General features: G+C 39.9%; 1 protein-coding gene across 2 annotated transcripts in view; it reads left to right on the plus strand.

The window, feature by feature from the left end:
- The window catches only part of MAPRE2 (microtubule associated protein RP/EB family member 2), a 162,991-nt gene that overhangs the window by 18,653 nt on the left and 132,107 nt on the right, over positions 1 to 12,231 (plus strand). The window contains exons 1-2 of one of the 2 annotated variants that reach the window (XM_024120710.3): positions 1,844 to 1,971; positions 6,640 to 6,701. In XM_024120710.3, the coding sequence (XP_023976478.1) occupies positions 1,969 to 1,971; positions 6,640 to 6,701 (65 nt within the window). In that variant the 5' untranslated portion in view covers positions 1,844 to 1,968. Of the gene's footprint in view, positions 1 to 1,843; positions 1,972 to 6,639; positions 6,702 to 12,231 lie in introns of those variants that run through there. The other variant, XM_055080725.1, reaches the window with a different exon arrangement.

Raw genomic sequence — 12,231 nt, forward strand, 5'->3', positions numbered from 1 at the left:
AGAGATTTCTGTGCATTAATTTTGTATCCTGCTACTTTACCAAATTCATTGATTAGCTCTAGTAGTTTTCTGGTAACATCTTTAGGATTCTCTGTGTATAGTATCATCATCTGCAAATAGTCCAACTATATTTTCAAGTTGGATATTTTACCTGGATTTATTGCCCATAATAGATTGGTTAGGGAAAATACAATTATGAAGAAAATTAACTTCTGCTCTAGAACTTCACTAGGTTATTTCCCAGGTGAGTGGAATTCAGTATGAATTTCTCCATCAAGGAATCTAGTTACTAAGACAGCCCCCGAACTGTTCGTAAGTGGACTCCTCTGTAAACCAAACCCCACAGCTGGGATCCCACGAGCAGTGTTAGTTGTTGCCAGATCAGCATTCTAGGGACCACATGACTCAAACAGAAAACTCATGGGCAAAGGCTATGCAAACATTCCTGCACATTTTAACAAGTTCTGTCCACTTATCAAGACTTCTAACAGACTCTGCTGAAAATGTTAGAGTTTGAAAAGATTTCCACACAAGTTAGACAATAATCATTGTCTCCCATCTTTTGAGGGAGATCTTAGCAACGCTCTTGCCATTGCCGAAGTCTTATTTAGATTTCATATTACCTTTTTACACTTTTAACATGTTACTGCGTTCCTTCTTTGGGTGGTCAAAGGAATAACAAACTACAGACAGGACACGTGTAAAGCAGGGTTCCAGTTTTCAGTATGATCTGAGCAAAAAACTCGAACCCTGCACTCTAAGTGAATCTGATACCATTCTCTGTGCTGCTTTCCTGCTTCGCGAACATTCTGCTACATTTCATTATCAATCATACTTATGAGCAAAGGAGCTGTTCTTCTATTCCAACTACTCTATTTTCAAGGCTATCTGATTTAAAATGGATAAAAGGATAAGTGAAAAATAGTTATCAAAAATATTTCACAGAAGTACAGTGAATGTGGTATTTCTCATATGTAGTTTGTCTCATGTCATTTTTTAAAATTTCTTTTATACATTAACACTATGACTATTCTAGAATAGAAAGGTCAATCTGTCTACTTCTATAGGTAGTAGCATATGGATCAAGGAGTATTCTAGAAGAGAGGGTTAGGCCCAGTTTGTATGAAAAGAACTGAATTTTTATTTAATTATAAAATAGTCTCTTGGGATTCTCTTTCATTTTTATAGAAGCCCAAATCACACGACCATAAGAAGTTTATAACATCATTACCATTCTTAATATATCCCATCAAAATCCCTTTATCAGCCAGCTACAATTTTTCAAAAGCCCTTTTATATACAATATGGGTCATTTGTAGTCTGCCTTTCTTAAGTCAAGGAATGTGTTGTACCGTATCCAATACCCAAGATTCGGGGCAGTTTGACATTTTCTTGCCAGATAACCTCATTTGGGTTTGGTTTCCCTGGTGTGTGCTCGGCTCTTTGCTTCCCGGCAGTCATGCCTTTGGTCGCCTGAGGGAGTTGAACTGGGCATGCTCTTGGCCTCCCTCTGGTGCCTCTGGGAAGGCCCTGAGCCCAGCTGGAGACCCCTAATTGAGGCAGTGGTTGGTGGAGGGCACTCTGGAAGGCTGACATCAAGTAGGATCTGTCTAAGGAATCATCCTCTGTGACCACCTGCTTACAAGCTGCTTTATTCCTAGAAAGCTGTGGACCTCCCACACTAAAGACTGTGATCTACAACCGGAGTGATTCAGTATCTCCAAGCTGCTACCGGGAGTTTGGACTTCAAGATACAGCTCATTCTGAAGATCCAAAGATAGCTGAGTCAACTCCTGGGAGGAAAACCTAGGTTCAAATCCCAGCAGCATTCTCTTCTCCGAAAAGCTAGGAGCAGCTGGCAGGAGGCTGTGATTCCTGACTCTTTGCAAGGAGAATGCTTTAACCTTGCATTGAGCGGACGCCTCATTGGCTAGATACGTAGCGTTGAAAAAAGAACTCTTCCTTTCAATGGTATGGCATGATTGGCAATATTTTTACAACTCTTTTTTTCATTCTGATGTATCCGTTATGTGCCTGTAGTTTTATGGCCAGACAAGGAAGCAGCCTTTGGGGGCGATTTTGGAGCTAGGACAGAAGTTCTGCTGTGCCCCGCACATGGGATGCCAGAATTCTGAGTTTGTTCAAAGAAAGAGGATTTGAAATTTCCAGAGGTTGAGGGAAAACAAAATGTGCTTTGTTAAAAGAGTCCGACCATGTCATGACTCTTATCCTAACAAAGCTATTTGGTCTTTTCAAGGAAAACAAATCCAACAGACAGGCCAGGGGAAGGCAGCTGGCTTATGGCTGTTCATTTCTGACAGGCTGCATAGTGCTCAAAATGGGAAAAGTCAATGGGGTCTCTCCTAAGGTGAAGGGAAAGTCCACCAGCTCCTCTTCATGGGGTGATTACAGTTAGAGCCTTATTTAGTGTGTGGCCCAAGTTAGAATAGAGAACACCTGCCTTGTCATCAACGAACCACAAAGGATGAAATTCTATTCCTGTGCCAATAAGATGTGGGAATTTTGGAAATTTATGGAAAGCATGAACTCGAAGGTATAAGAGATGGTTTCCAAAATGCAGAGTGTATCACACTGCCATTTAGAAGTCATTTCTGGTTTTGGGTGTGTGTATTTGTGTCAGTATTTTGAATTTTAAGGTTGGGAAGGTAAATGTAGGAGCAAGAGGACATAACAGCAGAGGAAATTCCAAGACAGGCAAGACTGGACAGCAAATGCTTGGCATGGGTTCTGAATGCTAAAGTTGTGGGTGAGGGATTATTTTTCTCGGATCTGCGCAACACGGAACAAATTCCTGACCCAACTGGCCCACTGCCTTGGGGCTTTTGTTCTCTGAAAAGGTTAAAAAAAAAAACAAAAAGAGAGGAGGTATCTTGCTCAATTCTAGCTGCTGTCCAATCTCCTGATTTTTTTTAAGTTAAACTTTTTAATTTGAGACAATCGTACATTAACATGTAGTTGTAAGAAACAATACAGAGAGACCTCTGTACCCTCTGCTCAGTTTCCCCCTCAATGGTAAGATCTGGAAGCTCTATGTACAGGGTCACAACCAGGTAATTGACATTGATACACGTTCAAGGTACAGAATGTTTCTGTCACCACAAAGGTACCTAGTGTTGCCCTTTTATAATCACACCCTCTTCCCTCCAGCCCTCACTTCCTCCTCAACCCCTGGCAACCACTAGTCTCTGCTCCCTTTCTGTAGTTTTCTAATTTCAAGAATGTTAGCTAAATGGAATCATACAGTATCTAACCTATGGACTGGCTTTTTTCACTCAGCCTAATTCTCTGGAGATTGATTCAGGATTTTGCAGGTATCAATAGTTCTTTTTTTTATTGATTAGTAGCATTCCATTGTATGGATGTACTGCTTTGTTTAACCATTAACCTGTGAAAGGACATCAGTGTTGTCTCAATTTTGACTACTATGAATAAATCTGCTAATAAAGAGAAGTTTTAACTTTTCTGGGAAAATTCCAAGAGTACCATTGGTGGGTTGTATGGTAGTTGCATGTTTCGTTTTTGGTTTTGTTTTGTTTTATTTTTTACAACAGTCAAATGTTTTCTAGGGTAGCTGAATCATTTTATATTCTCGCAAGCAATATATGAATGGTCTAGTTTCTTCTCGTCCTCATCAGAATTTCAGATTGTTACTAGTCCTTATTTTGGCCCTTCTGATAAAGGTCTAGTGGTATCTCATTATGGTTTTATTTTTTTCACTTACCTAATGGCTAATGACATTGAGTATCATTTCATCTGCTATCTGTATATCCTCCTCAGTGAAATGTCTGTCAGTGTCTTTTGCCCATTTCCTAATTGTTTGATTTTTTAACTGAGTTTTGAGGGTTCTTAACTTATTCTAGATACTTGTCCTTTGTCAGATATGTGGTCTGCAAATATTTTCTCCTGCTTATACCTTATATTTACACCTGATGGACAACAGTTCTTAATTTTGATGAAGTCCAATTTATCAATTTTTCCCTTGTATGGATTGTGTTTTTTGTTGTCAAAAACTTAAAAACTTAAAACTCTTTGTCAGGCCCTAGATCTCAAAGCTTTTCTCCTGTTTTAATTTTTTCTAAAAGTTTCATAGTTCTGCATTTCACATTTACATAGTGACCTATTTTGAGTTCATCTTTTTAAAAAGTGTGAAACTTAGAGACAATAACTGCTCTGCTATGCCAGGCAGCGCAGAAGAAACTGTTTGCCTTCCCTGCCATCCCCACAAGTGGGGACCCTAGACCTCCACCCTCACAAGGCCATGCATTATTGAGCACCTTCCACATCCCAGGAGTAGACCAAGAGCTCTCCAGGTGTTTCGAATCAACGTCAGAGGCCTGGCTTTTAACACGGTGTTGTGTGGACAAAACAGCAGAGTCTGTCAGACTCAATTAGAACTTGTTAGTCGAGCTGCATGATATAGGGAAACTGCTCCACTGCTCTGAGCCTCGGTTTTTTCATTTGTAATAAGATGGTTTTGAGTATTAAATTAGATAAAATATGTCAAATGACTTGTGCAGGGGTATTCAATAAATGGTCTCATTCTTCTCCAAACTGATCCGTCGCAGCTGTTGAGAATGTTAGCAACGGGCTCTTGTTGTCAGAACAGAAAAGACCAGTTGTACACAGCTGATCCTGAATTTTCTAAGGGCTAATTATCTGGTTTACAGATAAAGTAGGAACCTTATACTCTTGCTTCCTAGCTTGGTAGCCAACACTTCGCCTAGTAACGTAGCTACTGGTACTAGTTAAATAAAGAGGGCAAATGAAAATTTTATTCTGATTCAGTTAAAATATCTCAAAGATGGACTTAGGAAAAGAAACTGACATGGAGGGGAACAGATTTTTTTAAACCTGATTTTTTTTTAGTATTATCAACTCTCATTAAATTATGGGAAAAATGTGAAACACTCATAAAATTAAATTCTGTAAAATATGTGAAGAAATTCTACCTGTTCTACCTGAGGGGAAAAAATTGTCAGCTTATCTGAGGTCAGTTCTTGAAACCATCCACGTTAAATTTTCTGATTTTTATACAAGCCAAATTCTATGAATTACTTTTGAACTCCCCTATTGAATGGTATAACATTGAAAATTCAGCTATCACCTTTGTTTATTCTCTCAGCACTTACATTTTGTTATTTGCATTTTTTTCCTTTCACCATCTCCTCTTTGCCTTATTAAAAAAAAATATATATATATATAAAATGCCTTCCCTTTCTTTTTTTTTTTTTGTGGTACGTGGGCCTCTCACTGTTGTGGCCTCTCCCGTTGTGGAGCACAGGCTCCGGACGCACAGGCTCAGCGGCCACGGCTCACGGGCCCAGCAGCTCCGCGGCATGTGGGATCTTCCCGGACCGGGGCACGAACCCGTGTCCCCTGCATCGGCAGGCGGACTCTCAACCACTGCGCCACCAGGGAAGCCCCCTCTTCCCTTTCTTAAAATCTTTCTCCCAGTGGCATCTCCAGAACTATGTCTGGGATTAATCACATTGTGTTGGATCTGCCACAAATACTTTATTTTTATACGATTGATGTTAAACTAAACAAGCACCAAAGGCATTTCTGAAATGGCCATATGCAGAAAACACAGAAGAGCAATGTGCAGGGTGAGGGCTTAGGTGGCAGGTGGAGAGGGGCCATTTCTAGTCTGTTTCTTGGGTGTGGTGGGAAGACCACTAAGGCTCACGCACACCTGCATCTCGGGTTCTTTTTAGGAGCAACTGCTTGAGCCACAAGCAGCCTCCCCAGTTACCACCCACCCCACCCCCAACCTGGGCCCCTCAAAACCCACAGCTCACACGCATGTCTCAACCTCTGGAATTGGATCTGTCCTTCATCGATTTATTATCTTATCATTTAGTCAGAGCATGTTTTGAAGATAAATAGAAAATTCATACAAAGAAAGTAAATAATTCCTTGATGGTGTATATATTTTGAAGTTTGATCCTGGAAATGCTCGTCCTGTTAAAATTAAGCACATCTTTTAAAAAAGATTTATTTATTTGGTTGCGCCGGGTCTTAGTTGCGGCATGCAGCCTCCTTAGTTGCGGTACGTGGGCTCCTTAGTTGCGGCATGCATGTGGGATCAAGTTCCCTGACCAGGCATCAAACCCGGGCCCTCCGCCTTGGGAGCACGGAGTCTTAACCACTGTGCCACCAGGGAAGTCCCTAAACACATCTTTTAACTAGAAGAATAAGCCTGTGTTGATACTAGATATCAAGTCTGCAGATTAACCCAAGTTTGGGGAAGTCAGTACTTTAATTGACGTTGGCATTTGATACCTCACTGGGGGCATTGGTTCCTTGGGTTATCTGCTAACACATGATTCTCATCACATGAGGCTATGGGGAGGAGGGTAAAAAAAAATTCTCTTCATAGGACTGACATTATCTAAATACTCTCAAACTATGATTAATCAACCCAAGAATTGATATAATAATGTAGCTGACAACCCTATTGCTTGGCTGAGTTACTCTCTCATATGATAAAGTCAACTGAATTTGGATGTGTGCTTTTTCATTTTCTCTTCCATTGCTGGCCACACCCAATGAACTAAATAACCCTTTGCTCTGATGTTTTCAGCACAGTAAATGCTTTTTTTCTTTTTACGATCCCAGTATCCTGTTTCTCAGAGGAACATTTCATCTCGACAGCCAGGGAGAGAGCCTGGATGCTCAAGGTAAGATTTCAACATAAATTATGTTGCATGACTCCCTGTTTACAGATTAAATTGGAGTGCGTATTATTAATGCCTTTGCAACAAATTTATTTTCAAAATTCCATTATACAGTTAAAGCAAGTATTCGAGTAAACATGCTTCATTAAAACATCGTTTTTCAAACTACATTCCATTTCCCGTGTGTACTAAGGGCTACTTAACTGTTATCCTCAATTCCTCTAAAAATGCTCAAGCCAGTTAAAGTTTAACTTTGGAGATCTTATTGGTGGGAAATGGAGTGAGAGAATTTTAAGAGATAGTCAAATGACCTCACGACATTTCTAATTATGAAGAAGGGATTATTTGTTAAAAATCCAGGCAACTGCTCTGTTGACTTTGCAGTAGAGGTGGGCGTCTTAAAGGAGATGAAAGCTCAGAAAGCCTCATTTTTTCTGTTTGGGATTTGTGTTTGAGACACAATCATTTGACCTTCTGATGTTTCCCACTGGTGCTCCATCTATTATTCCAGGAGCTCACTAGAACAAAGGAACAATTAACTGAAATTCCACCAGATGGCAATATTTGGAAAGCCATCCAGTGAGGTTTCAAAGCTATGAGCTATTTATTGTTCACACAGAGAATAGTCTCACAAAGTGTAAAGTCCTAGATTTCATTAAGGGCGCTCTAAACATCGTTGTTTTACTTTTTGCCCACAGCATCGAAATTTTTACTAGGGGGAAAATAGGTGTGTGGGGGGTGTGTGTTGTTTTCTTTTGTTTGTCTTTCTGGAAGGATAAAATTAGAAACTTCGTTCTTCAATAATTCTCCAAACAGTATTGGTGAGTCTTAAAAGCTCAAATCAATGGGTAATATACCGTATTTGTCTTGGGGTCTCTTTGTGATAAATGCTATGATTGATGGTCATTTTTAAAAGAATTATTTGAGAAGAGAAACCAAAAATTCTTAAGAAGAGTAGAATTTTAAGGAGTTGCCTAGATATTAAACCAGGTGGAATTTACAGGTACAAAATTCTTATTTGTAATGATTTGAAATAATTAAGGTTTATTTAAATAGGATGAGTAAACTTTGCCCCTTTTGCTCTAATGAAAGGAGAGATGCTGTGTGTACCCTGAGTGGTGCCCAAAGAGCTGCCCTCTTCAACAATCAGAACTGGCCCTAGGACAGAGCTGGGACAGAGGGAAGGAAGTAGAAAGGCATCTGAGGGCGATTGAAATAGGAAAAACCAATAAGAGGAACCGCCTGAGCTTTCCATGTGCACGTAAAAGCAGTTTCTGAACAGAACCCTCGGACACTGTTGATGGAAATGTAAGTGGCTGCGCTATGGAAAACAGTATGAAGGTTCCTCAGAAAACTAAAAACAGAATTACCATATGATCCAGCAATCCCACTCCTGGGCATGTATCCAGACAAAACTATAATTCAAAAAGATACATGACCCCCTAGGTTCATAGCAGCACTGTTCACAATAGCCAGGACATGGAGACAACCTAAATGTCCATCGTCAGATGAATGGATAAAGAAGATGTAGTACGTATTATATTTACAATGGAATACTACTCAGCCATAAAAAGAATGAAATAATGCCATTTGCAGCAACATGGATGCAACTAGAGATTATCATACTAAGTGAAGTAAGTCAGAAAGAGAAAGATGAATACCATATGATATCACTTATATGTGGAATCTAAAATATGACACAAATGAACCTATCTACGAAACAGAAACAGACTCATGGATATAGAGAACAGACTTGTGGTTGCCAAGGGGGAGGGGGTTGGGGGAAGGATGGAGTGGGAGGTTGGGATTAGCAGATGTAAGCTATTATATACAGAATGGATAAACAAGGTCCTACTATATAGCATGAGAAACTATATTCAATATCCTATGATGAACCATAATGCAAAAGAATATTTTTGAAAAAGAATGTGTATATATATGTATAATTGAATCATTTTGATGTACAACAGAAATTAACACAACATTGTAAATCAACTATATTTCATTAAAAAAAAAAAAAAGCAGTCCCTGGACAGGCACTGAGTGCCCTTTGAAACCCACTCATGTGCCCTAGGAGGGGGCCTATATATCTGGTGTCCAGGAGAGTCCTAGTTAACTTCTGTTGTCCTGGAATATCAGCTAGTTACCACCCCCTTTCACCCTCAAAATTCTGTTTGGATAATAAGGTGATTGTATAATTTATCTTCCAAGCTGGCATGTTTGAAGAAAAAGTAATAGAAAAAGATGGCCCGATATCTAAATTGGGCATCTGTGTATAAACCTCCTTATATATATGGGGCTACGGGACAAATTCTTTTTCTGTAAAGAGCCACATAGTAAATAGTTTTCTGCTTTGTTGGTCGTACAGTCTCTGTCACAGCTATTCAATTCATTGTAGCGTGAAAACATAATAAACGTAAATGAATGGGTTTGGCTGGCTTCCAATAAAACTTTATTTACAAAAAACAGGCAGCCAGCAGCATTTGGCTGGCAGGGTTTACAGCCTTGTCTGAAATAGTAGACCGTAAGGAAGTAGGAGATGGTGGAGAACCAAGAAGACAGCCATCCTTCATTCTTCTCCCTTCTCTTCATATCCCTTCTGGGTTGCAGCCTCCTCATTTAACCCTCTCGGAAGCTAGTATTAATAGTTTCCTTGAGTGAGCAATTTTATCATCAGTTGTGTGGTTCCCGAGATTCCTTTGCTGGGTCTAACTGCTTGCTTCTCGTCCAAATCTGTTCCTGCACCTGCACACCGTGCCTGTGCTTTGTACCTCATGACACAGAATAGCATCCCTACTCAGGTATCACTTGAGTCCTAGTGTCAAATACTGGAGCGATAGCTATTAACAGACATTGTAATTTATGCTTCGGTCCTCACTAAATAACTGTCTACAGGAAATACAGCCACATTAAGGAAACTTTTATGTTGATTCTACCAGAATTTTTATTATAAAAATAATAAATTTAAAGGAAACTTTAGGGGAAAAAAAAAATCACCCATAACAATACCATCCCAAAATAACCATTTTTCTTTCTTTTTATTTTTTTTTGCATATTTTCTATTCCCTTAAGTATTTCTGTTTTTCTATAGTGGATAACATAGCACCTGTGAATTTTGTGTTTTATTTGATATTAATCACAAGCATCTTTCATGAGTCATCAGAACAATCATTAGAATAGCATTATGTTGTATCAGTGTGCCATAAAAATATCTTCTAATTTTTCACTAAAAAAATGCTATACTAAATTTTTTGTAGACTTTGTTATTGTTTTGGTTGGTTTAGTTTAGTTGTTTGTTTTTTCTTTGGTTTTGTTTATTTCCTTAGGACAAAATCCCAGAAGTAAGATTATCATCCAAGGATATGACCATTTGTATGCCTTTTAATCTAGTTTACCACATCTTTTTTTTTTTTTTTAATTTTATTTTTGGCTGCGTTGGGTCTTTGTTGCTGTGCACGGGCTTTCTCTAGTTGCGGTGAGCGGGGGCTGCTCTTCATTGCGGTGCGCGGGCTTCTCATTGCAGTGGCTTCTCTTGTTGCAGAGCACGGGCTCTAGGCATGCGGTCTTCAGTAGTTGTGGCTCGTGGGCTCTAGGGCGCAGGCTCAGTAGTTGTGGCGCACAGGCTTAGTTGCCCCGCGGCATGTGGTATCTTTCCGGACCAGGGCTCGAACCTGTGTCCCCTGGCATTGGCAGGTGGATTCCCAACCACCTGGGTATCACCAGCGAAGCCCCCCACATCTTTTCTTAAAAGGTTTGGAGTACTTTACAAGTGTTTGCAGTTTGAGGGTATTAGGCTCACCACAACTTTGTGAGAAGTAGCACTTAATTTATTCAATAATATTTATTGAATGTCTTCTATATGTAAAGAACTGTGCCAATTACTTTGTGTGTGTGTATATGTAAACATATATGTATCAATATATTAATGATGAGCTCCTTCCACAAACATTTATTGAGTGCCTCCTATGAACTGTGTATTGTAGGATTTTAATGGTGAGCAGAAGATAGCTTCTGTCTGAGTTTGACCTTACTGGGCAGCTAAGATACCTACGTAAATGACTGTAATAAAATACACAAGATGAGTCACACCATAGGAGAAATACAGTTAAAATATGAAGGCATTTGGGAGGGGTGAGGGGAGGTACAGATGGCATCTGAGCCAAACTTTGAAGGTAAATTGGATTGGGATGCTTGGAGGTGGTGAGATTTGCCCTTCATTCCATAAGCATGTCTTGACTGCCAACTACATGCCAAGTCCTGTGCTACAAGCTCGGCATATAAAGGGGAACAGACGGAGCCCTTAAAGTGTACTCTCTAGTGGAGTAGACAGCCTTTAAAAAAAAAATTGTAAGTGTGATCGGTGGGATGGCTTATCTAGCAGAGGATACATGGAGGTAGGGATGAAACCAGGGTTTTCTTTGAAGAGGAGCTTTTCCCTGGCTCCTCTTTGGGCACTGTCTTCATCACCAGTTATTGGGTCAGAATCTGTGGGAGATCTGCTTCTGGAAGTTTGAAGGTTACTCTAGTTGTACTGACCAACGTTCCAATTAAAATTGGCGTACATTTACAGCTGGATCCCCCAGTGGGCATATTCACTGAGAATGCACAGAGCCTAAGGCTGAGATCAGCAAGACCTACATCCTGGCCCTCACCAGCTGATGACTGAAGCAAAGCACTAAGAAGTACAGGGTTTCATGGGTGTTTTGTTCTCTAACAGATGGAAGGAACCTCAGTAATAATCTAATCCAACTCACTCATCTGACAGATGCACATTCTTGTGTGAAGAGAGTTGGGTGACTAGGCTAGTGTCAGACATTTGGTGACAATGCCACGGCACCAGAACCCTGGCTTCTGACTCTCACATGCTCTTGTTCCATATTCACTGCTGTAATGTTTCCTGCCTCATCTATACCACCGAAGTAAAAAGAACTAAAAAGTGTTAGCCTAAGCATTCCTTGTGCCCGTAGAAGCAATATGTGTTTTACCCCTCTCGGACCACAGCAAAAAATAATTTTAAAGTAAATGTTTTTAATTTTAAAAGTAATGAATAGTGGTAGAAAGAGAGGGAAACTTGGAACAAATTCCTGCATCAGCCATTTACCTCCCTTAGGTTCTGGGCAAATAACTTGACCTCACTGAGTTTTTACATCTTGAGTTTGTTGTGAGAATAATTGGCAGTAACCTTAAGTGTTGGATACATTATGGGCACTCAGCAAATGTTTATTTTCTTTCTCCTTACCTCCTGGAGCTACAGGTTCTTGATAGATTGCCTTTCGTTTATTAACGAGGTGACCTTGTAAGACTCATGAGAATTAAATGATGGAGTGAGAGTACATTCATAAAAGTATCTGGTGCACAGCTTAATGTTCTCATTTCTGAATTTCACTGGACTACAGTTAAGTAGAGATTTAAAGGTTTTTATTCATGGTTCTTTATCCTTTTTTTTTTTTTTTTTTTTTTTTTTTGCGGTACGCGGGCCTCTCACTGTCGCGGCCTCTCCCGTTGCGGAGCACAGGCTCCGGACGCGCAGGCC

This window comes from Physeter macrocephalus, chromosome 19 (genome assembly GCF_002837175.3).
Source record: "Physeter macrocephalus isolate SW-GA chromosome 19, ASM283717v5, whole genome shotgun sequence".
NCBI classification, from domain to species: domain Eukaryota; kingdom Metazoa; phylum Chordata; class Mammalia; order Artiodactyla; family Physeteridae; genus Physeter; species Physeter macrocephalus.